General features: G+C 33.1%; 1 protein-coding gene across 1 annotated transcript; it reads right to left on the bottom strand.

The window, feature by feature from the left end:
• Positions 1-17,664: 17,664 nt before the first annotated feature.
• On the bottom strand, positions 17,665-19,429 carry LOC149425312 (uncharacterized). The gene is made up of 5 exons (XM_089650763.1): positions 19,407-19,429; positions 19,054-19,268; positions 18,371-18,749; positions 17,935-18,243; positions 17,665-17,818 (listed from the first exon to the last, which is right to left on the bottom strand). Exons 1-5 carry the CDS (start codon positions 19,427-19,429, stop codon positions 17,698-17,700), a joined length of 1,047 nt encoding a protein of 348 aa, XP_089506889.1. The 3' UTR covers positions 17,665-17,697.
• Between the last annotated feature and the right edge of the window lie 8,401 nt (positions 19,430-27,830).

Raw genomic sequence — 27,830 nt, forward strand, 5'->3', positions numbered from 1 at the left:
TTACCAAGGAATAGGGGGTGATATGTCTAGATATCTTTTTAGAAAGTCTATTCATTTTACTGTCCCCTGTCAACACGTACAAATGGTGTCAGAAATGGGATTTTTACCACACCCCTGTTCCAAATTACTATTTTCTCAGCACTCTTTAGTTGACGTCATAAATCCATTTTGATTTCTGGTTTTACGAGCTGGGGAAAAACCACAATGAATCTGGAAATACTTTTAGTGTGTGAATGGGAAATATTTGATCTTTTCTGGGATCGAAGCTGTTAGTTTTGCCGGGAAAGTGCACCATTATTATTTATGTTTCTTTGAAATTGTTATGTTGGGTTATATGAGATTTCACCATAAAGTACCATGTCTTGTTTGCCGTATTTTTCATTTGTTTCTATAATTAATTTAATGTCTACATACAGACAGATGATGTTTTTATCGCTTGGTTTAAAAATGTTGATGTTGAAATTTGACAGTTCGTCTACCTTGAAAACCATTTGCAATTATACCTAGAAGTAATAAGTTCTTCCTGTTGATAAATAGTTTTCTTTTTACCCGTGTTACTGTTTTTTTTTCATTCCACGACTTAAAAGCAAAAAGTGTTAAATGACCTAACAAGCGTGTCATTACAACTGATGCCCGAAAAAACCCATTGATTTCTCAGTTTGGTCATTGGATACAGATTATAATCCTAATCCGGAGAAATACTACGTTTTCCAAGAGATTTTTTGCCTTGGAGTAGTAATTTCTTGCGTCCGTCGGATTAACGGAATTCGATGGCTTGGGACGAATGACATTGTTTAGGTAGGATATAATAAAATCAAATAAATTATTTTTTTAAATTTTATTTGGAGTCTAACATCTTTAGCAATGGACTGCCATCTGTTAGTATTTTAAGTGGTCAAATAGCTCTCGGCAGAGAAAATATCTTGGATAACATACGAGCTGCAAAGTGATGCAAACTCATAAGTTTTAATATTTATAATTTTAAGAGTGTAATTTTGAAATAATAAGTCTACGTACCTATGATAGACTCTTTGAAACGATTAATACACTCATTGAAACTGACTTGTACCTACTTATGATGGAGTTGAGACAAACTTGTGATTAATACCCAGAAAATTCTTAAAAAGGAACACATTTAAAACATTACAAAGCGACCATCCAGACCAGACCAGATGTGAATAAACAATTACTTCTCAATATTCCTATCCCTTTTCTCCTTTCCTTCAGCCTTATGACATTCCCTCAATATGGCCAACTCGTTTATTTATTTTCGTGGAATCGACGGTTAATATTTTACCAGTTTTCCATGTATAGTAAACCCAAAATAAAACCACTTTTTAACATTTTCTCCTTGTGACTGTATCTCTAATAAGACAAATAAAAATAATTTTATCACAAAATTATATAACAATAAAAAAATCGCTCGTGAAAAGTTAGAAATTTTTTTATGGTGTAGTTGAAGGTATACAATATAAAATATAAGAAAGGGTATAAACATTATTTAATTTCAATTCAGAATTATAGAAACAACAACAATGACTCACTCGTGATAATAATAATACAGAAAATATTTTTTTCAGTGTGCATACACAAAGTCACGGTTTCAATTATTGGTAACCATAAAAAAATTGGATGTACATAAAACAAATGCAATTCATAACAGAATTATAAGTATATTAAAAAAAAAAACAGAAAAGATACATACGCATGAAATACTTAAATTATATATTCAACCATTAATATTTGGTAAATGGTTGTTTATCAGTTGTGTAAAATTTAAAACGCGTTTATTAGTTAGGTTAGGTGAGGGGTTTAATGATTTATGTATTTTTTGTCCTGTTTATCACACTCTTACACAGTAGAAATTCGTTTATAGTTTGCTTTGCATTGATCTGTTTTGAACACAATGGAAGAGCGTGTGGAGCGCGCAAGTATATTAAATTGAATCTTTTAAAAATAGTTTTCTGTTTTTTGATTTTGTACTTTGTATGGAATATCTTATTTTTTCTATGACACTAATTTAGTTGCCTAGGCTAGTAACTAGGTACCTAACTGTAAGAAATATCAGAAATATATACATACATCAAGAAACAATTTTACATTGATGATGTTTTAAAATCCGCACAATTTTAACTTTAGAGCACACAGTTTACACCCGCTCTGTGGAGCCGGTTTTCCGCCTGGCTGATAGTTCAGATAATGACAAAAAGCTGACAGTTTTGTCGCCCTCTGCGGTGTTTACTAGCCTGAGAATATCAAAGAAGATCTGCAGAAGAAAGTGCCTCCTGGAAGCTAGCAAGCAAGTACCCGACATTGTGACAGCTTCAGTTACGCTAGTTCCAGTTTCGGTGGAGGACTCTTCCCACGCGCGGACCTCCCGGCAAGCAGAACACAGAAGAGGACCTACGGACTCCGGACCTCTTGCGCGTGACAAACGTGCTTCCGTCACTGGCCCAGCGGTCCATCTGCAGCCCGGTTAATGCTATACGGTATGTAAGCGAATTACAAGGGAATTTTATTAAATCAAAAATTCTTTCAGGTACGACGGCTAAGCAGGCAGGTAGATTCTGGTTAGGTACTGAAAATTAGTTATGACAAATGATTTGGAACAGCTTTACTACGTGCAACTTCGAGTGTGGCAAGACAAGGTACAGTTTTTCAGCAAAATAATATGGTTCGCTTCCACTGTGTTTCATTGTGCTAAAGGTTTATATCTATTTGAAATTGCAGCATATTAGCAGAACTCATAATAAGGTTACTGGTTTGCAAAAAGTGTATCTCATTGGTCTTTTATCAAGGGTGAAAATATATAGATTTTCAGGTGCTGAGTCGAATTATTAATTTAGCATTGATTTTTCTGCTGTTTATAAAAGGACACTTTTTATCGTCTTTGTTGATTGTTTAAGCGAGGTAAATAGGTCTACTGTGATTCATCATTCATCAATCGGAAATGATTGGTGAAATCTTATTTATTTATCTAAATAGATCTCAATGGTACTAGTTTAGACATTATTATGTTCGTATTTTTTTATATTTTCTAAATATCAAATGTGCTGGTATTTCAGGGCTATTGAAATGTCAGTTAAGAGGAGCTTACAAGGCAAAAATGTGTATATTCTTGGTATGTCTTATAATATAGGTAATAGGCATGAAAATCACTTGGCAAACGGACTCTAGAAACGCTAGATTTCAAGCGCAAAAGTGGATTTTATTTATTTTGTAAACAATTTTATAAGGAATCAAAAAAGTTAATCAAGAGAAACTGTCACAGATAATTTTAGCCAACATATGGTATTTTTTAAGGTTGTTTAATTTATGCGTTCATACATTTTTATTGATAAATATATTTTTAGAACTTTAAAAAAAAATTTATAGTGAACAAAAAATAAATATATATTTAAGCGAAATGATAGAAAAAGTTTTGATTTATCTAAATTATAGTTTTTGGTATTTATAATGTATACCAATTCGTTATGAAGATTAATCGAATAATAAATGAATAAGATTATTTTGAAATACATGTAAGAAAGTGAAATTAAGGTACACACTTATAGAAACTGTATTAGGTATGAGTCGTAATATTTATAAGAAAATAAGTATCTAAGAATTGCATAATTTCTGAGTTTTCGATGGTGGACGCGTATTTAACAAAAAACCATTTTTGTTCGTATAGTGGAAATTTATCTAACTGTGCATTAAACTTGCTTGTTCTATTAAAATACGTCGCAAATTTAGGACAATAACTAAATTCGATACTGTATGAAAAACATATTAAAATTAACAAAAAATAATAAATTGACCGGTCGGTGGCCGAGTTGATATCGCGCTTGGGTCCCATTCAGGCGTAGTGTGTTCAATTCCTCGGCCGGCTAAGTCCTCCATCACAACACAAGCAACATTTTCAGCTTTCTGTGGTGGTAGTAGGAGATTTTCAAATATTGTCAGGTTATTCGTAACCCGGGAATGTTTGTCTTTCTTTTTTAAATTAAAAAAAAAATATATTTAAAACAGATTTGGAAAATAATGCATTCATAGCAAAATTATTCAAATGTATAGGTCCCGATAGATCGCGGCCATCTTGAATATTCATAGAACAATTACCAAATGTCCGCAACTCCAGTCTAATATTGGCAGTATTTACTTGTATTGGATGGCAACTCCAGCTGCTAGAGGCGCTAGTATAGCTAGGCATAATCAAGCATAAAGCCTGTAACAGACCACGCTATATACTTGTGGCTTGGCCTATTTCAGCATATCGCTAGCCATATATTCCTATTAGGATTATATGGTGTGCGATATGACGAAATAGGCCAAGTCGTGAAGCGTATAACGTTTCATATAACTCCATATCACTCGCCATACAATCCCATACAAAACTATCATACCTGACAGATGATGACGTGTTATAAGTGTGAGCGTGGCGACGATGATGAGCCGTGATCTGCTATCCAGGCTATATTTGAAAATGATGCCTACGGCAGGAGAGCTGGTCAGATCAATTTACGCGCCACGTTAAAATATCAACGATTGACGTAAAGGTGACAGATCCCATACAAAGAAATGATATTCCGCGGCAGTTCCCAAGTACATCTGACCTCCTTCTGAGGATGATTATTGCGTAGTGTGACACCTCAAGATATAATCTGTACAGTCCTCGCTCAAAAAACTTTGATACATATGGCGTGGTCTGTCAATACCTTAAATCCATATTCTACTAAACGGAGCCTTCTCGCGCCGCTAGGAGGCGCTAGTGTCGCACACTGCCAACAGAATGTATGGGAAATTTCAGAAGCTGGAGGTATTACAACTTCTACTATACTACTCTACTATTTATCTTACAGTGGGTACCTAATTAAGTTGAACGTATATGTATTGTGTCCATCTATGCTATGTATATATGTATGCGTATTAAGAGTGTGGCGGAATATTTTTTTTTTTTATATTAATTATTATTCTATATTAAAAAATTATAATATTCCAATAAAATGATGTAGAAAAAGACACAGAAAAGAAAATTTATGCACGGAGAAAAATGAGTAGGTACGTATTGCTGATTTATTAAAATCCGATTAAAAATGGGATTGCAAGCCGTTTCCCCTAAAACTTTTTGTACATTCGTAATATATCAGAAACGTGTTCATGCACCTGCATTTGTCTTGATAATATACAATGACGATATGCGAAAATATTAGAACATCTATTAACACGTTTCCGTCATCACACAACACATTCGTGTTTTACTAAAACTTTATCGAGAAACCTATCAATCCATTCGTACCATGCCGGCCGTTTTTAACCGGATTACGAATAATTTGAAGAGATTCTTAATAAATTAGCAATATTTCATATCAAGTTTATCACAACTTTATATTTATTCTTTTATAAATTCACGTTATTTAAATTATATTACTATCTACTGTTTGATAAATTATATTTTTTAAATTGCTCTTTTGAATACCATGTGAATAAAAAGAATTGGTAGGTAGTTAATGACTGTTTTTTTAATCTTCCATCTGGCTTTTATTGTTATTTTTATTATTCTATTTTATCTATTGTCTACAAGCCATGAAAAACATTAACGCTATAATTAAAATTTAAAACGCTTCCATAATATTGTCCTTCCACGAATGATTGCATTCCAACACATTGAGGACACATTAATTTTATCAATTGCATATCTGCAATATAATAAATCATGCAAATAATTAATTTATTCTTACGTTTTGACAAAGTCAACACAATTTTTATACATGTTTATCCTGCATCCAATGCGAATAATGTGACTATTTTGATTGACTTAGCCTTTTTTTATATGAGGTAGTTATTAAATCGTGGTGGCGTGATCGCTTCGCGTGTTAGGACGCAAAACAAACAGTCTCCTATGAAAGTCAATATGTGTGTTATTATAATAATTCCCAACAACAGACACGGATAACGGCTGACATGACAACCATCACTCAGTGGGGGATTACGTGCTAAAGCGCCGAGGTGCGATCGTGCCGAGGAGGTTGCAGATTTTCGCGCGGCCGTATGTCAAATAATAGCATGCGTTAATTTTTTTTAATATGAAATCGCATAAGTCTGCTCCCAACTGTCTGGAGCCAGTGTGATTATGGCATCCCCAATTGCTGTAAGTTATGAGAGTGAAGGTTGTGGGTAGGGGAAGGAGATGAGGAAAAGGACGGAGATGGGGAAGAGGAAGGTGGGGAAATATCTGGCTATGCAGATCTGGTCACCAAATACGGCTAAAGCCAACGACTCAATTCTGAATGGTAGTCTTACATCAAGGAGATACTGAGAGTATTTTACACTCTGGAAATACGTAAAATTCTGGCCGGAGTTAAATAATGTCGTCTGCATTGGGATATTTTCACAAACAATGAATATCGTTGAAAAAAAAAAAATTTCGATTGTGATCATTTTACTAAATATGCTTGATTTTTACGTTTTCGTTCATAATTATTGATATTCAAAACGATTTGAAACCGCACAATCCGAAACGGTTCCAATCAGTTATAACCTCATTAATGTAGAAAAATCATGTTTGATAAGACGGCTGTCATCAACGTCGCCTGTCGTGATGTCATTGCCGCCGAATTCACGAATAAAAACGAACATGTCGTTTTGGCGTCAAATCGAAAACGGTTCATTTTAAATCGTTATAGAAAAGTTATTAACTAATATAAAAATACCTTTACCATCGTAATTTTTTTTTAAATACTCTATTGGAGTCACGCGAATCTTGTACCTTTTTAGTAGCTTTTTGCACGACGCCAGCAGTGACTTTGTAAAGTTCATGTGATGATACCATTGACTAATTATTACATCAATAATTAACCGATATGATACCCTTCTATTTAATTAATCAAACGTAGCCACCTATTGGGACCTACCTTTAAAAGGTATCTAGATACCTTTTAGATAAAATACAAATAATTATAATTGCCGTCGTGGTTTTTGTTTTGCTATTTATTTTTATTTATTTTGCCCTTACATATTTCATTAAAAATACTTATTTCGGTTGTGATCACGTCCGGTTCAATGATTTCTTAAAATTGAATATGCTTTGAAAGTAAGTTTCTGATTTTTTTTTTCTTTTATTCATAAAACTGGAGCTAACTGATTGTAGGAAAAAATCAACAGATGTCGTAATCTATCAAGTTTACTAACGTTGTTAATTTGAAAAATATACTTATGATCGTTTCTAAAATTGACATTGTTATTTTTTTCCATAAATAATTTCAGCTTCACATATCCCACAAAATTTCCCGTGATTTTTCACGGGTCTGCGCCAGTGATGTAATTTTTATTGTAGTGTTACAGGAAATAATAATTAATTTTGATTTATTCTATATAATCTTTCTTCAACTTTGCAACGTTTTACATTGGCATACATTACAATACAATGTCAGACATTAGAACTTGACTGTTATGCTTGACAGCTGATCAAAAACCGAAACAGATCGAGAATCAGCGTTTAAATGGGATTGTTCAAATGTTAAAAAATTACAATCGCCGATTTGATGGTCATCAAATGCGATGGAATTGCAAAAACTCCAACGTACACTCCAACACTGACATTTACATCAGGTAAGGATAATTTTCTATTTCTGTCATCCACTCTCCTTGGTGAGTAAAACCTTTAGCTTGTGCGAGACTACCGACTTCATAGCAGAAACCTACAAAGTAACGTAATATTATTATTCTTAACCATCATCTAATTTTAATATTTTTAATTGAAAAAGGAACAAGCTGCAATAAGAACTGCCTACCCAGAGATATTAGCAACTATTTAACACGACGCCACTTCCGGGGGCTTAAGTTTAAAGTACCTACGTAGATAATTTAATACCCACACACTCGTACTTTATAATTCAACCGACTCCTCCCGTGCGTTCAGATCCGCTTACAGGGTTACAAGCAATGACGTTACAATACATCTAGACTTGCTATTTTCTCACAAATACAAAACAAAATGTAAGAAATACTATTATGTTTCCAGTAAATTCTTAATTCAAACATTGTTCATGTATGATAAAGAAAACCAAATAATATGTGCGTTAGATTGAAATAAACGATAGCGGGTGGCGTTTTTGTATTTGCGTCGAATACTACCTTCTACGTCACGGGAGCGACTGAGATAACAAGATACGCTTACTCGCTTGCACAGTAACTATGTGAATAAATAATTGTTGTGTTTTTTATAGTAATAAAATAAGTTGAGTTCATTTATGAATGAAATCTTATTTCTTGGGTTTTACTAGTGTTTAAAAAAGTTACTTTAACTTTTTGAATGCAATTTACTAAGAGATAGCACACTACCTTACACTCTGTACTATGAAATCGAAAGCAATGTAATTGTATCGTTTTTGGCTTACTACTTTGAGATTTCGTATTATGTAACGTTTCGTATTTTGTTGTTGACAACAATTAAATCAAAACAAACAGCAATTTTCTCGGCATTAAAATTCTAGCTGTGTATTTTTATTACAATCTTACATTCTCAGATAATCTTTTTCAAATGATTCAGAATTATATTATTTTGTGATTTGTCTTCTTTTGTGAGATCCAATATTTTGTGTTACGCTACCCAATAATCCTTACTGCCAGAAAAAAGTGAGACTGATTTGATCCCCATAACGAGGAAAATTTTGAAAAGAGTGTGGATAAAGTGGGGGTAGAAAAGAAATTGGTGAAGTATTAGAAAATATGACGATAAGTTGGTTAAACGAAACAGAGTTTTGTTATCGTTGTAAATGGAAAAAATGGGTGATTTTGTACAATATTTTGCCACATTCCGAATAGCAACAATACATTATATTTCGACCGAAAACAAAATACCGTTCTCTAGCGTTGCGTCTTTCCTAGTGACCTACTAAAAAATCACACACTTTCTGCATATATCAACATACAAGCATCAGCGTACCTTATTTTACTAGCGGCCTAACAATATATAAAAAATGATAGAATTTTGATTTTGTGTTGATTTTACGTAACAAACACTGCAAAAACCCCCGTAATAAAGTCCACTTTCCATGACAAGGAATTGGGGAAGCATAAACTTGCATAAATATTGCGTCAACGTCTTAATAGGTTCGCTGCCACTTAAAAAAGTTATGATCAACTGGGAGGCCAAGTATATTTACAAAATTTCAACCCCGTGCCGATCCGATTAAAACTTACTTGGCCCGATGCCGGCGCCAAACTGAGCCTATGAATCTACTTAGACGTGAGACCGCACCGGTGCGTGGTCGGCCCCGCGTATGTACTCTTCACACCGCACCGGTGCGGAGGTGGCAGCGAACCTGTTAACGTTTAGACGTACCTACTCGTATAATCGGTAGTTGTACAACCGTATAAATGTGTAAACTTATAAACACACATAAAATGTTCAAATTAGCTACTGTATTATTTCAAATTGTACCACAAAAAAACGTATGTAGGCTTTCAAACCACCCTGTACTGCTCAACATCGTGCATGCAGACTGTACCCAGTACTTCATTATAACTGCGGCTGATGTTTGCACACCGCGATGCTATCTTCGGTTATTTACATGCAATTATTTATTAAAACAGAACAAACCCATACAGTTTTATGCCGCCATTGTTGGTTTAGCGCTAACGTCGGGTTATTTATTTATTTTTACTCCCCCTTTCCCGCGCTGTTCTATAAATAATAGAAAATGTCTATTAAACGTGTAATTTGGGAATTCTTTAAAATTGAAGCGATTTGAAATGCCAGTGGAATAAAGGTATTCCATTAATTAATTACAAATCTAAAATTTCTGATACGGCTAGAAAAATACTGATAACGTCTGAAAGTTTATTTATTTAATATCAACGGTATAAATATACCATAAACAATGATAACATGTCACAGTTAAAATCGTAGAAATATTTAAAAAAAAGAATTACAAATATATGTGGCATTTGATTGTGAAATGACATTAGAGAGTAAGTAAGTAAGTAAACAAGAGATACAAGTACATAAGTTTCTATAGTGCAAATAAGGTAGAATTAGATTAAATTAATATTGATTGAAAAGATTTGATAGCATAGCCCTCTTGTACCTACCTTGCGTGCAGTTAAATAGATCTGCCACATCTGCGTATCTATTACTAACTTCATGCAACCTAGGTACAAGCGAGTGTTTGGAATACTCAGTCCTGATATTGTGGCATTTAAACAAAATTTTAGAACCAGTAGCTCTCGTGGGTATATGAAATTCAATGAGGTTAATTAAATCAGGACTGTCTATACTACCATTTACAATTTTGAACATAAATATTAAGTCGGATATAATTCTTCGATCTGAGAGTGTTCAAAGTTGACTTTATGTACTGTTACTAAGTATACAATAATTATAAATTAGTAAGTTAATTGGTATGTAGGTACCCGTGGACATTATTTAAACAGAGTTTGGTTTTTGTGGTTTTCTCTTAAAGATTCATTTTAAAAACCAAAAAAAAATCCCAATTTTTTTACATTATCTCCACACAGGAGGCTCTGAGAAAAATAATTTCCCTCAGAGCCTATGATATCTTAAGTGATGCTGTGTGGACGCCTCCCAAATTGAGGTGAATCAACACAAAATGTACGATTATATTGCATTTCTTTACCGGTGATCTTATTAGCACCATCCGGCACCAAAATAACCATATCAGTGGTTAATTTTCCCCTTTTTAAAATGTCTTATTTATAAAAACTTTTTGACGGTGGGAGAAATGTTAAACATACTAACGTAGGTATCTACCTTCCTACTTATTATATAAACATTACCCGAATATGTATCAATAAATTGAAATCATTTCAGACACTGTTAAATTTGACGCATTTACCAACATTTGGGGAAAGTAGTTCCATAAGTAATGTCACCAGAAAAATAAGGAGACTGAGTGACCTTGATAGTACCTGAATGTACTGGTCGATCACGCATCATAAAGTACTGAAGGCTTAGCTTGTTGACGTCTATGCTTAGCAGAATCTATAAAATAAACTAAGCTGTTGACGTGATGGAACACATGAAGAAAAATATTTTACTCCTTTGTGGAGCTAAAAATGACGTAGATAATTGTTTGTCGTTTAAAACATCAAAGTCAAATGATTTGATTTTTTTTTAATCACTTAAAATTCTCTGTAATCCTGTTAAAAACGGGACTGCAAGCTGTTTCCTAATAAAATGTTTATTCATAGTAAAAAAGTACGTTTTCATTCACCTGCGTTTGTTTAAATAATATATCTTGACGAAATGCAAAAATTTTAGGATTTTTACAAATGGTTGACAGATCATGCTATAAGCGTGCTGTATTCTCGTGGATTGGTCTATTTCAGCATATCGCTCGCCGTACATATTCATTGAGAATGTATGGCGAGCGTTCTGCTGAAATAGGCTAAGCCATAAGAGTACAGCACAAGTCTGTTAGCCTCATCTCGAAAGACTGGCAAAATCTGTTTCCCGTTGTTCAAGTCGTTCAAGAAACCAATTTTTTGGAGATTTTTTTAACAGGATACCTGTAACAGATAAGTGGGATGCTAAATTTGTCGACAAATAGTCGACAAATTACCGACAATTTTGATGAAAACCTTCATCTTGTAAAGTGAAATTGAAAATTTCAAAGTAGACGTACTAGACCTCCAGGACTTCTGATTTATTTAGAGCAACCTTTTCGAAACTCTATGCCCCATGCGGCACAATCCCTTTTGGGGCTCTGCTCAGAGATCCCCAAAGCTTTGACTAACCGTCTAATCAAATAACCAACAATGCAGATTAGTTCAGGTGAGATACTCGGTCCACAATCCCAGGACCCGTGTGGGCGGGCTGCTATGACAAATTAAGGAATTTGTTTATCTTCTTGGGAAGGGTTAAGTACCCGCTGGAACGAGGGTAGTAATCAAACAGTTTTACTTGACTGCCCACAAAAAAGTACCCTTCAAAAACCATTTTGTGCGGGGAATTCCTTACCTATTTACCCTTTCAAATCAAAATGGGTTGAAGTAATTAAACCCGTTCGTATGTATTTTTCCACTGTTTTCGCTTGTTGATCTGCTATAATGTTATATTACGAATAGAAAACTTTTAAACATCGTTCAACTTATTTTGCTATCTTAATTTTATAAGCATTAAAACTAAATACATCATTGACTGAGCATAGTGAAGTCCTATTCTATCGCGACCATTTGGCATTTCATCTGTCTTTAATATTTTTGTTACGTTCCGGTTCCGGTTCAAGATGGTGGCCGTGTTGGATACTACGTTTTTATTCCGCTAGAGTGCGTATGATGGTTGTTCCTACTACGAGCTGTCAAATCGGAATAAATAAATATTTATGGTTAGTAATTTATTGGGTAGGTAGGTGGATATTTAATTACCTACTAATAAATATTAGAATTTCAGAGGAAATTTTGGTTTTGATTTATCAAATAGGAGAAAATTAGAAAAAATATCTAATGTCTTGTGTCGTTAGCAAAAGTTAGTAATGTACGAGTTTGATGATGTCCGTTGTATGGTGAAAACAGTCCAATGTCAAATAAATAAGTGCAATCAAATTATTTTTACCATGATATTTTACAATAAAACGTAAACAAATCCTGATACAGTATCAATTTATTACTTTATAATTCCATTATTAGTCCTCAATCCTTGTATTGATAGCCATTTGATTTATTATTTAAATATACTTTATTACGATACGGTTATACGTTTCACTTCTTTATTCTATGATTTCACTATTATTTGGCTAGACTGGGTAAAAACCTGAAGCTAGTTTGGACAAATTAGAATATTTTTACATCGTAAATCAGTCGTAATTAACTATTCAAAATCGTGTAAAATGTGTAAATAATGAGCGGACACGAACCATGAACGGATGAAATTATAAAAGTTACAAATAAAAACTGGTTCTGAAAAATAAATAACACTCATTACGTCATGAGTCAGTACACATTAGTTTTGAAACGAGAAAATACGTACTTTTAGATGGCACTTAGTCAAATTTAGCAGTAAATCATTTCGTGATGGAATCAATTTATTGCATCGATGTACAAAATTGCTGTTGTTTCTAACTAATATTACACTATCTGAATAATTATGAATCATTGAGTTCATAACATTGATGTAAAATATAAAAGATTGTTTTTTCAAAAATTAAATCGTGAAATTACGTTAACCCAATATGAGAACGAAAACGATTATTGATGTGAAAGAGAAAAATCATACAGACTTGAACCCAGAACCTTCGCATTGCAGAGCGCTGCTCTACCAACTGCGCTAATGGGACCCTATTTACTTCGCTCATATTTAACTGTATCTGTACTTCGAATAAGAACTACCAACATTATCTTCATTTTTCTCTCAACGCACATTTTTATTGGCTGCTATCTTTATGTATGATCCCAAGATTCAACTCGAACTACATGCAATCTAGATAGTGTCTAGGATAAACTAAACATATCCTATTTTTTTATTTAATGTGCGACATTTATTGATTTTTCTGTAAGTTCTGTAAGTAAAAAAAAATCACTAATATTATCTTCATTAAATATTACAATTTTTGGTTTAACTCATTAATCTATTGCAAAAATTATAAAAAAATATATGTATCAAACAAAGAATCTTGTTTTTTAAAGTTATTATTCCATTACATGTAATTTTGTGCGTAAGACGGGATCATACTTCTTCTATGTTTTTCACAAATGGTACAAAATCTAAAAGTACAGTTTTACACAGCAAAGAATTTTCCCGTGGTTATGGATCTAGCAGATGAGAATTTTACAATAAGAGTTGATAGTTTTATGAATTTCTTTTATTTATAGTGTTTTTTTGTATTTAATAATAGAATTTTTTCAATAACTGCTAATTCACTATGTGGCGTCATTTTAATTTAAATATAATAAGTATAACTAAGTATACACCACTATTAAATCAATATACTAGACATGTTTTTACACCAATAGTTTACTCGCTAGGATAATAAAAATTAACAATCATCCTGATGAAGAGAAGATTGGTTTTGAAATATGTTGACTATTTTGTATAAACAATGGTGTTTACAAAGTTATTTATTTAATTTAAATCGTATTATTATTAAGTTTACAAAAAAGGGTATATTCTAATGACATTATCAAACTATTGAATCTCTTTATAAAAATTAAACGCGATACCAAAAGAAAGAAAATTATTTATTTTTGTATAAACAATGGTGTTTACAAAGTTATTTATTTAATTTAAATCGTATTATTATTAAGTTTACAAAAAAGGGTATATTCTAATGACATTATCAAACTATTGAATCTCTTTATAAAAATTAAACGCGATACCAAAAGAAAGAAAATTATTTATTTTTACATTTTTTGTCTTCAAATAATTTTATTAATTGATAATGATGATGACACCTCCTAGAAAATTTCTCAGAAAATTTTTTTTTGTTTATTTTCGCAATCTAATTATTTTTGATTGCAATGCTTTAATAATAATAATAACATGGCATTTATATAGCGCAGTTTAGTGTCATTTCACTTCAAGTGCGCTTAACTACTGGTATAACAAACTTTGAAAAATGGTAATTCAGTATTAATAGTTCTTAAAATTATTCCTACAGTGTGCCTTACCCAATAAAGATCTAATATTATAACACTAAATACACTGTTTATACAAAGTGATGACAAAACTTAGAATAACAATAACAGCAGGACAGGACAAAACACGAATATTAAAACTAAAACATAATATAAAACAGGAGGCAGTTTGTGCTCAGAAATGAGAATATTCTGAGCAGACACCTTTACCTACATTATAAGACATTTAAAAAAGTGCTGAAAAAATAATAATATTAATATGTCCTTTTTTATATTCCTTCTTCGGATAGCTCAATGATGTGTACTAATAAAATACGTGAAATATAGATCAATAACTGTTTAAAAACACTTTGATTGATTCTGTAGGATCTAAAACATCTGTCACATACTTATAATTAAAAAATATTTTTAAATTCTTCTATTATTATATCTCCGTTAAATTATCAAGTTACAAAAAAACATCAGTGCAAACTACCTACACAAATAAAAGCACTGAGCTCATCTATCCTAGTTTATACCCATCATTAAATTGTCAGATTTCGATCAAAATAAATGCACTGTCAATCAGGTGCAACAATTGCTTGATTAAAATATTATACTATTCATTTTCAGGCACGAAAGTAAAACATAAATAAGTCATCTATTAGATATTGCGTGACAATAAAAACAACATATTTATTTGTTTTCTGGTTAAATTAATGAAGCGATCTGATTCCGCATGGTTGTTTATTTGAATATTTTTATAAAATATATTATTATTTACCAGTAGCATAAGTCACTGGTTTTCGAATCAAAATGTAAACATAATCAAATCTTTGGAATAGTTTTTACACGTTCTGAAGAGGAGATAGTGGATTCATAATATTTATTGTATTTAACCCCTAAAGCTTCTGAAATTTTAAAATGTACGTCTCGTATTTATGGGGACTGCCAGAAAGCGAATTGCCCGGAATACATTCGATTTCAGACGAATTCGCTATTTTTTTTACAAATTTCAAAATATAATACTGTTTTTGAAAGGAGATGAAATATTTTTTCCGCTTTTAGAATTACAAATAGACGTATGCAATTAAAATATTACGTTTTTGAACGCAAACAAAGATGAAGTTTTTGAAGTCACTTACCGGTGGTTTTTATCGTGAATACTCTGATATATGAAAGTAAAAACATATTTAATTTGATAAAGGTATAGACGCTTCACTTTTTTTTCGTTATGAATAAAAAAATTTATTAAAATAATTGCAAACCTTTAGAAATATTTTTCAAAAGTTAAAAGTTGTTGATTTAAAAAAATGTTGGGAGCGTTTACGGTTTTTCTTAATACAAACCAAAAGCGCAGTATTTTTTTTCTTTCAAACACTATTTAATTCATATTTCTCTCCGTATTACAATTTACAAAACGAGATAGAATAACTTTTATGACACCGTGTCAGGCTGGGATATATATATTTTGGTAGATAATATATATATATATATATATATTATCTACCAAAATGGCTTTAATGTTTATTGTCTGCGAAGAATATCTCCCAAAATTGCCCAAATATTTACGGTCTTTGTAGTTGTGACTTTTTTATTTAACTCTAAGATAAAAGAAGTACACTCCCGTAATCTCAAAAAATAAATTCCAAGAGAATAAGGGTCGTAATAAACTGATAGTTCACAGTATTTTGTTAGTAAGGTACAATTAGCGAACCACTTGGGGTGGCCTATGGCAGAGGTTTTGGTTATCCTATAAATAGTTCCCCGGGCGACAGTACACAAACCCGCCTCCCAAATAAAATAGGATAGTTTTGCAATCAGTCCAAAATTTTTGATAAGCCATATATATTATTTTGGAATTTCACTACCTAATTCACAACGGGAATTGAACCCGTGCCTTCTGATGTCCGGTCAGGTGCTCTGTATCCACTGAGCTATGTCGGCTTATTTCCAACCCGCCAAATGATTCAGTAAGTACTAGTACCTCAATCAACAATTACTGCTTATTATATTTTTTCCACCTGTAAACAACCAACTTTATTTTTGTAGGAAAGGCTTTGTTAGTGCTAAATTATTTTTTACCCTTTATGCTATACATAAAACATTGTCTTATAAACATTAGTTTATCATTAAAAAATAATACTAATTTAGGTTGACTGTGCGTTCTGTGTGAAATCTTGTTCAAAGAACTTAAATTTGCTTTGAATTTAAATGTCATTTTCAAAATTAGAACTGATCGTGTATAAATTTCAGATGAGTGATAAATTATATACCTACCTTTAATACAATATTTTATTATTTAAAAAATTGGAATTGATTTGTCAAGAATCGACAAATCAGACTAATCATATCAACAAATCATCTCGTCATTTTTCACGGGTCTACGCTAGTTATAAATAATTGCCATCAAGTAATAAAGTGAAAAGGTAAGAAAAGAAATAGAGGTGGGTGGAATATAAACAACCCTTTGAATTTAGACTTGAAAGTGGTATTTTATTTTGTAGGGCGTGATGCTTGTACCCACTGTAAAATAGTTCGAGAATGACGAAGGGTGGACTTAATTAAAATGTAAAAAAAAAAATTTACGTAAGTTTGCATTTTTATGAAATAGTCTCCGTTGGATAAATAGTAACAACCTAAGTAGTATCAATTTCAGATTTTAAAGTGGGTACGAGGAAAGACTGAGAAAGGCTGCGGTAGGTCTAACCTCTCACAGATCGGATTATCCGCAGCAGCTCAGTGGCCTGTGGTCTGTAGCCCGTAGCGTGTACAATCTGGAAGCGTGACAGTACTTTAATACGGACAACGCGGCATTCCGACAAATTTTACGGAATTTTCTCTGGTCATTTCAGACGTCGGGTAAAAAATGGCAGGCAGTGACCGGTGACATTGCTAAACATTATTGATGCAGATGGGTCCTACGCTGGTAAGTCAGTTCTAGTGGGCTCACTTCCCTTAATTCTTTTCTTGCTGTGTAATGCTTTCCTTCTTCGTAAGAATTCTTTATTAAATTGTTTCAAACCTTGTAGTTCTAATATAATTAATAGGATAAAATTGAAAAAAAAATCATTTAAAAATATTTTAATAATAATGAGTCACAAATTCCTAATAAAATATTCTGTATCTGAACAATCTACACACTTAAGATTTAATCGCTTTGGAGGTCTTTGTGGAAAACTTGCGAAAGGTGTTCCTTAAGGAAGCTGATTCGTGATCTGTGAGGGGACCACATCCTTCCGGCGTTGGTTGGTTGAACTCTCCCCTACAAAAAAGAATTACAGTCTATCAACGTCAATTTGTCAATTTAACAAAAAGTAATGTTCTGTCCGTCCATGGACAATTTTAAACACATGGCAAATAAATTCAGATTGCACTCACGTGATTGGATCCAATTCCATCAGTGTTTTCAGAATCACACATGACGGTACCTGTCCCACAAAGTAATCCCTGGGAAGGTACTCAACGTTCTTTCTGTCCATCCAGGCCAGTACCAAATGCAGACACGAGCATCTCCAGGGGTTTGGGGACAGGACGAACGTCCGAAGACCAGGCAACTTGGCAATCAGGAGGTCCACATCTATACGAGTCAGTTCATTGGAATCTATCTTCAGGGATTGAAGCTTCGGCTGGGGTTGGACGAATATCTCAGGGTTGAAGATGCGAAGAGTGTTGTTGGATAACACCAATCTAGAAAATAACAGAAGGTATAGGTAGAAATATAGGTAGAAAAGAACCACGCTCGAATTTAAAAAGCCAGTGACTGCAGAGGCCAATGCGAAGGTTAATCCATAAATTAGATATGAAGTTTTTATACCTGCTTAAATTCGGCACATTATCAAATGACTTCGCAGGAATCTGCGAGATTTTATTGTTGCATAAATCCACCGAAAGCAAATATTGCAATCCAACAAATAAGCGACCCGGAAGTCTGGTCAGCAGATTTCCAGACAGATCTACCCACACCAGGCTTGGAGTAGCCCGGAAAGTTGCAGGCACCAAAGATTCAATGACATTGCCTGTGAGATCCAGGACCTGGAGATTGGATAGTCCATTGAAGCTATCTCCCTTGATTGAAGTGATCAAATTACTTGTCAGATTGAGGCGAGTCAGGCTTTTCAGCAAAGAGAAATACGGAGAGTCCAGATTGGTTAGTTCGTTGTAAGATAGGTTTAGGTATTGTAGATTCTCTATTCCTGGAATTAAAGAAATTAGATGACACCGTTGCTTAAAATAATGTTTTAATAGACAATAATAACCTGAACATTCTGTCTGCTCTGTGAAAGACTTAAGAAAAATTATAAATAATCAAAACACTCGCCCTTAAGAAGAGAACCCAAAATTAGAATAACAATTAGCCCGCATTTAAATGTTTTCAGAAATTTAAGATATGTCAAGAGAAGGTGCTTATGTTAAGAAATATCCTATAAAGGCAGTGCTGAATTTGGTATTAAATTGTGCATAAGATTTTTTTAAGGAAAGGCTTGTTGAGTTCATTACCTGTAAATGATTCAGCTGTTATCTCGGAAAGTGAGGAGCGTGAAATGGTTAGCTCCTGAAGGCCCGGCATGTTATTAAGGGCCTGCGCTGGGAGGCTATATATAGAGCAATCAAGGAGATTGAGGGTCTTCAATATGACTGGATCTTCTACGAGGGCATCTGTCTTCAGGTCGGCTAGGATGGCTCCAGTACATGTGGCTTCTGAGATACCACCACTGAAATAGCGAAAATTGTTCATATCATATCGTTATCACCATATGCGGGGTTTTTCCTATACAATGGATATAAGCTCGGATTTTAGCATCACTTTTCATAATTTTATAATATCTATCAAAAAAATTCTATTTATTCACTTGTACTCGTACATTAGCCTCATTAAGGGGATGCAATATTGCTGTTAATTAAGTGAAATACTTAATGTCCTTGTACTGTAATATTGGGTTGGCAGAATAATATTCAATTGACTGTACTTAACTTTATCTTGGATGACAGGTGATAATGAAAAGACATTGGACAACCTTGCATGCTCTTATATGCCTAAATGCTTAGGTACATTGCTATCTCTTTTTCGTGATGTATCTCTCATTCAAAACGTCAGTCGAGATAATTGTGATAAAAATTATCATTTTTACTGGATCTTTACTTACATTTTAAAGACACAATGCGAGGTTTTCTGACTCGACCCCCGTGAGGCTTCATCATCCACTGGATTGTCTTCAGAAGGTGTACTTTCGGTCAGCTCCTGCGCCTGGTCCTGCGTCTGACCTAGGGTCTGATCCCGAGGCTGATCATGGAATACTTCCTGCGCCAGGTCTTCCTGAGTGCGAGCGACTGATATCAACATCAGAAGGAACAAGCTAGAGAAGGATTTCATTGTTGGATGGTGGTTTTCTTCTAGTGCTGAAATAAATATACAAATGAATTAAAAAAAAACAATTGCCTTTGTGCCTACGTATGTATTTGAGGATGGAGTTTGCAAATGCATTAGAACTGAATCGCCATCGTGACATGGTACCTACAAAACAATCTAATATCTATTTAACTATTATGCTACAAAGCAACCGGATATTATATCAAATATTTTGATTCCGATAATAACATGGGATAATCATAGGATTAGGTTTTACTTTGATCAGGGCACATTTAATGTGTAGGCATCGTTGTATAAAATACATTTATTTACAAGTCGGCAATCAATAATCCACTTAGGCCATCATTTGAGATTCAAAGTAGTGACCGAACAAAACGAAACCACGACATGTTGTTTGTCTCATTATGCGGCTTGAAGTATTCAGATGATCTACGAGTGTATACAATCAGTGGTAGGATACCAGTAGCGTGGCTAGAGTTTCATCGAGCCCATGAGCTGAAGCCTCTCTTACACATCACCGCAGAACGGTCTGAAGGATATTGAGGACTAGCTGAAGTCCCCGGCGTTGCCCGGGCTTTATGAAATCAGATATAGACATTCACCTTTTGTTTGCAAGACCAAATGTTCAAAATTTAATCATTCTAATCAAAAAACGAAGCCAAGCCGCCCTTCATAGCCACTCTTTATATTTGAACACAACTCAGCATTAATTGAATCGAACTTGACTCGTTAAATTCTTAGGTGTGGTAATAGCAAAAATATCTGATTTTATTACTTACTTAAACAAATAGGACCAATGTCAAAACATCAGCAAATGAAAGATTACATTATAAGAGAATTGGAAAAATTCTGAATAACGTGGAATGTAATTTCTATAGTTATCTGTTTTGGAATGTGCAGATCCCGCAGTGAAAATGAGAAGATCCGAAAATAATTAAAGCCGATGTAAGCACACATGATGAACAAGATTGAAAAAGATTCACCTACAGAGGGTTATCAAATCTTTAAAGCTACCTTTAAAACTTGTTGGTTCTGGAAGACTTTTGTCACTGAACACTCCGATAGGAAGGAAGTTACAATTCGCTATTAACTATGGACCGTAAGTGGGCAACATTCCACTAGAACCAACCACTGAATGTTGGCACTAATAATTTGATCATCTACTGTACCTACCCAATTATGTGAGATTTGGACATGGAGGGAGGATGGACGGAGAAAGAAGTGTCAGGATAACGTAATGATGCATATAATGCTTATTATATATAGAAGAATATTTCTGGAATACGGACGACCAAAAACAGATATTAAACTAGACACCATCAAGATAGGTATCAAGTATTTGAGTGATACTTGATTCCTATCAATGAGTGTTTTGATACTTGATACGACCAAAAACAGATATTAAACTAGACACCATCAAGATAGGTATCAAGTATTTGAGTGATACTTGATACATATCAATGAGTGTTTCTGAGAAAATAAAGTAGTCTAAAGACATCCTATCTGCATGAGATTCACTACCCAAGAAAACATTACTTATATAATATTTCATACTAATAAAATCTTTTTTTTTTTTAAATATTGTTATATTTTGGCTAGAACCCCATCGGCTACTTTTTGGGTACGTACGCCACTGCTGGTTACCTACTTACCAAATGATTGGGACAAGATAAAGCATGATCCACTCCCCACGCCTCATTATTAGATTATCTATGGTTATTGAAATTATCCAATTCTTTTGATGTTCCGTAAAGAATTACTCATTGGAAATGGGATATTGCGAGATCAAGAGACGGGTGTAGCCCGCGGATGTTCGAAGGAGAGTGGATACAGTTAAGACGCGGATACACATGCCAGAGAAAAGCATGTTTTTGGCAAGGAGTTGGCATGCTAATCATGCTTGTAGGTCTATTAGTTACACATGCCACTGGCACGCTCCAAGACCGCAAACGGCATGCTTTTGATAGTTACTGGCATACGTATCCGCGGCCTTATACGTTATGTGGTAATTCACAGTAATTAAATGAAATTGTTTTTCTACTAATACATAATATAATGCTACCCAAAAGATTTCTAGTTTAATTTAATCTCAAATGACATTGGGTTAATTCATTGAGGTATATATATATATATAATATAAAGTATATATTTAATAGGAACCATATATGAAGAGACAACATCTAAATACAGTGGAGATGATTATAGACTGATAATAAATATCAATAAAGGGAAAAACCGCCAATTATTTATTTAATTATTTCTGAAAGTGTAACTTCAGTTTTAGTTTAAGTATGTTAATATCCTTTTATTTCTTTATTTCAATCGGAAGGTTGTTGAAATACTTTATTCCTAAATAGGTACAGTTATTTTGCATTTGTTTGGTATTACATTTTGAAATTTTGATATAAATGATATATATGAGGTATTGAAATAATTTTATAAGCGCCTAGTAAAGCAATTGTAATTCATAATTTTAGTAATTTTTATACTAGTAATTATAATTTTTTTTTAGAGGGAATACAAAAGTAATTTAATATCGATATACTTAAAGTTATATAGATAGTTATATGCGTATTAGTAACATACATACAAGATAATATGAAGTAATATACCTATATAAAATGGTAAGACTGTTATCTTCCAAATATGGTCTACATGAACATCATAGATTATGTGACGCACCTACGTCTTGAATACCTCAATACTCCAATAAAAGTCAAATTACCACATACCGTCTTGGTAATGAAATAAATGTTCCCAATTCCCATTCTTAAGCACACCATAACATGTTTCACCTGATTACATTAAAAATATTTATTATTAATGTATTGAATATAAAAATATAGTCCTCTAACCAAAATGTGTCGACTTTATATTTATAGTATGATAGAATGTGCTTAAGTAGATATTTTCGTCGATAATTTAAACGGATACAGAAAAAAATGTTCTGCTACAGCTCAAAACATGTAACAATGTTGAGCCAATTATATTGTGAATCATTTGTATCTATGTTTGTGTCTCTTGCATCTCATTGTATTATTTGTTATTTGTAGTGAGTTTTTATGTAATATTATGTATCTTTTGACTGAGTAGGTAGGTTTGTATATTAACTGTGTTTTTATAATTGGATTTTTGAATTGTGAACATCTGTAAGAACACAGTATAGATAAATAATATTATGTAGGTATTTTTCTGGAATCATTTTTGAATTTAGTTCGAGGTGTTACCATATTACAATTTTTTGAATAAATATGAGTAAAATTGTGTTATGTTGCTGAACTAAAAAAATAATATGATTCAATTGATTGTGCCTCAACTGCTGAGAAGTTACAAACTCCATCCATCCACTCCTACTCTCTTACCCTGATTTATTAACAAACTTGCAAAAAACTAACTGTTATTTACCAAAAAGAAAATTAAATCCCTTCCGATAAACTACTTAGCAGTTTGTCAACAGACCTCACTTTTCCATATTAATGACCGTCCCCGGGACAATTCCAAAGGCCCTAAAAATAAATATGTAAGGCAATTATTGTCATCTTTCCCAAATAAATAATCGGCAAACTAAAGTGATATCCATGAGAACGGATCTCATTAGTGTGGCCAGAAAAGTATTTGGTGAAGTATATTAAAATAAATTGTGTAAAAATCATTAGCGAAGAAAATGACAGGTCGGTCAACTAGAAAACATTATTTTCGAGTACAGTACAGACTACATACTATATACTTCAGATGATAGCTGCACCAAATGGTATTTTAATGGTCTAATAACAAGTCATTATTTTACTATACATCACAATGGATAATATTACGACTGTAACTTGTTCTGTACACTCGTAACTTGTAAAAAAGCTTTATTTCAAATGAACGAAGATTGATTTTCGCTGTTGGCCAACGCGTCGTGAAGTAAAGAATACGGTATCTAATTAATATTATTTCAGCCAGTAATGATGGAGAAATATATAATTATGAAGAACAATGATAATGGTTTTGCGAAAGTAGAATAATATAACAGAAAATTATGAAAGACGGGAGATTTCTTATTTTTTTTTAGTTTTAATTGTTTTCCAACCAAGACAAATCAATCATATTTCGTTATTCGTTTCAATGTTAATTTAATGATTAAAAAAATTCAATTTCGGTACAGTTTTATACAGTGAATCACAATCACAATGAGTCACAATCATAATGAAGTGCAAAGGATAGTAGAGAAAAAATGTAGTTAAAAGAAGGGAGCAGTTAAGGAGAGAGATATAAAGTGCGATGATAACTATGGGGGATGATTCTACATGATTTTAGAAGTAAAAAAGATGAATATTTTTTTTCTAATTCTAATGTTTTAAGGTAGTTTTTAGATAAAAGATGATTTTTTTGTATAGGAAAATAAATATTCTACTATAGAAAAATATTTTTTATGGGAAAATGAACATTGGAATTTCAAAAAAAGTTATTTATCTTTAAAGCGCACTTTACCCAGAACAGCCTGTATATTTTAAATAACCAAATGTTTTAAACGCTCGTTAAACACTTTTCATGAGGCTTTGAAAATATCAATATATTTCGAAATGATCAAAAAGGGTTAGATATTAATAACTGGGTTTTGGTTGACGAAATTTTTGCAATGATAGCTAAGTTGCACGCATCTATTGTCCATTTTGGAACCTAAATGTAACAGTTATATTGATTTTAGACCCTGTAGGTGGCGACATGTCGAATGAAAGTTAAGTGATCAACAAGATAGGTATTTATTTAGGCCACTGAAAGATTGCCACGCTTACCAAACCCAATTTATATCGTCATGCGACATTATCATCAATACAATTATGATCGTGTGCATTTTGGTTTTATGTTTATTTCCAAACATCACAGTTATGAGAGTTGTGGTAGTGTAATGTAATCGTTCCTTTAAAAATATGAAAGAGTTAGTCTGGATTTTGAATCATGAATAGTTCCATGAAGGGAGAAAATGCAAAACCATTTGTTATTCTGTGGCAAGTATCAACCATGTACAAAATGTTGCGAAAGCGTTTGGCGTATTTGCCGGTTGTACACTAGTACTGAAGGACTAAATGCTGCTAGTCCTTCGGAGCACTTTCCATTGAAATACCAAATAAAATAAATACAGCATCCCCACTTGACACAATAGAAGATAAGGGAATCAATTAAAAATGCCCTAAACATGGTTTTGCAAATTAAACAACTGCCGATATCCAGTATCTACATACATGTCGAGTATTCAATACCATTTTCTTAGGCAAGATAGCCCTGTCATGTCCGATGATAGGTAGGTACTAAGATGAACAAATGCCCGATGATACTTAGTCTGAAGATGGCCCACGTCCAACGAGCAGCAGATGATAAATGTCCATCTGTACGTGTTGTCCAGCGAGAGACTCGCGTGTAATTGAATTTGGAGAGACGGTGGGCGTGCTTCACGATAACACCGCGGCCGTGCCATGTAATGGAGGCGTTCGATGGTTCGTTCCGCCGAGCTATGGCCCATTGTTACTTATTACTGCAGACAATGGAGAAGATCATCGGCCCTATTGGGAGATGGTAGATGGTACAATTGTGCTTGTGTTTATACCGTCCAAATACGTGAAGAACAATCGAAATATCATCCCTTACGAAGCGCTTTAAAATAAATTAACGCCGGCCATTCCGCATAAATAAAATGAATTAATTCAATAAAAGGCGTAAAGAATATTATTTCAAAAGTTATTGGTTGTTTGTTTCAATTTCGCCATTCGATATTGATCTTGAAACTGATATGAAATAAAAGATTGCAGAGTCGAGCTTCATTTTTGAATCTGAAAAATACTTAGTTTTGCCGGCTGAATGACGTTCAGTAAAAATACCCCAAGAACTAGAAAAGGACGCTTTTAACATTGAAAATCGAATCTTCTACAATCTCCTAAGCCTGTGTGAATTCGAGTACCAAATCGATATTTTGCAATCTCGTTGAGGACTACCCGTGGAAGTCCAAATACTCCGTTCCGTGTCGGTTTTTGTGCCCGAGTCAAAGTACCTGAGATTTACCATCATATTGAAGAGTGTGATTGTATGGAAGTGGTTCTGAAAATTGGCGAACGCTGCCAAATCAAAACAAATCACCAACATATTCGTGTGCACGAAGAAAACTTACCGATTTGAAATATTTATAATTTACTAAAAAATCTGGTCAAATTATTATTTTCCTGTTAAAAATGTGACTGCGGGCTTATAACTATCAGTAAAGCACGAATGTTATGTGGAAGTCAGAACACGTGTTCTGAAAAGTAATAATATCTTTGCATATTGTCCATGAAATTTATTTGCACAAGGCCACCTGCGTTGCACACGAGATTTATTCTGAATGACTAATATTTTATCTGGAAAATATCCTGCAGTCACATTTTTAACAGTTTCTTGATAAAAAAGCCGCACTCATTTTTCTCCTTGTGCGATACGGGAAAAGTCACACTAAAGGACAAAAAGAGCAGGCGTACGAGTTAATTTATTTATTATTTGAATCCATTTTCCAGATTTTCAATCCGGAAAGTAAGTCCAAGGATCAACAATGAACAAATTCTACAAAAAAAGCAACCTTTTTGAGGTTGGAATGGGACTCGTTTCTATAAACTTACATTCACTAAGTAGATGGTTTAACTAACCTCCTACGCCTAAGTAAGTAGGTTCCTAAATATATGAGATTTGGTTAAACCCTGTTTTGTTCCAGTGGGCGCCGAAGTGTTATGTTAACTAAATCGTTTATTGGAAATAAATAGGAATTGATAAACGTGAAATAGAATTTATTAGAGAAAATATCCATTTGGAACATTGAAAAATTTATTTCCACTTAACGTCAATTTTATGCTTCAACGCTTTCGATTGTGTAATGAGGACTTTATGGTGCGATGTTTATTCCTTGATTCATTGAGAAGAAACCATTGAAATACTTATTCTAGGAAAGCCCTTCCGAGAGCCCTTTATTACGTCACTCTATATCTGTCTAGCGAGAAAATTATTTTTAAAAAATTACCTAACGATGAATTTTTTTGTAAAAAAATATCAACTTATTCGATAATTTTTATTTTGTTTGAAGCTTTTTTTGTGGAATATTAATTTATTAGGAATTGTTTTAAGTCAAAAGTTGAATGAATGTGGATGTTTGGGAAGAGGCTGACTATTTTGATCTCTTAAATAAACTTAGATATAAGTATATAAAACTAATTCAAAGAACGCAACGTTTCTATTGTAAATTTTAACAAATTTTAACATTGCCTTGATGAGAGCTGTATTTGAGAGCTGGTATTTGAGTCCAACAATCTGTGTGGGAACTATTATAATGATTTATTTTATTTCTGATGCATATCTATCTACCTACCCATATGAATGTATCAGTGGTTCGTTGTTAGGTCTCTCTCATTTTCTGTAGGTATGCAAACTTTGACACTAAACCAAACAAAATTGTACTAGTAAAAACATAAATAAATTTATCGGTTCAGTAGTGACTATCGGTGTTCTTTATTCTATGATTATTGTCATTTTGTTTATTATTATATATTTTATAACTGCAATAACTGTATAACTGCATTATACCTTCTTTGTAACAATTTGATGATAATTCACCGGTACACAAAGTAAAAAGAAACAGATCTTGGAATGGATAAAAATTATTTGTAAACAATTCTTCCAAAACCTATTCACCCCAAACCAAACGAAACACAATTTATATATTATGTTTTTAGCTCTACTAAACAGATTATTATCGTGTAATTATTCGGTAATGTTTTTAAACACTTTATTTACCATCTACTTTTGTTCTGTTTTATCCTCTTTTCATTAGGTATACTTTTTTTCATTTCACTAAATTGTTACTACATTGTGTCTATGTCTTATGATGTTCTTTAACTCCATCTAACCT

Source organism: Hesperophylax consimilis, chromosome 3 (assembly GCF_061612785.1).
Source record: "Hesperophylax consimilis isolate HC1 chromosome 3, BYU_Hcon_1.0, whole genome shotgun sequence".
Lineage (NCBI taxonomy): Eukaryota > Metazoa > Arthropoda > Insecta > Trichoptera > Limnephilidae > Hesperophylax > Hesperophylax consimilis.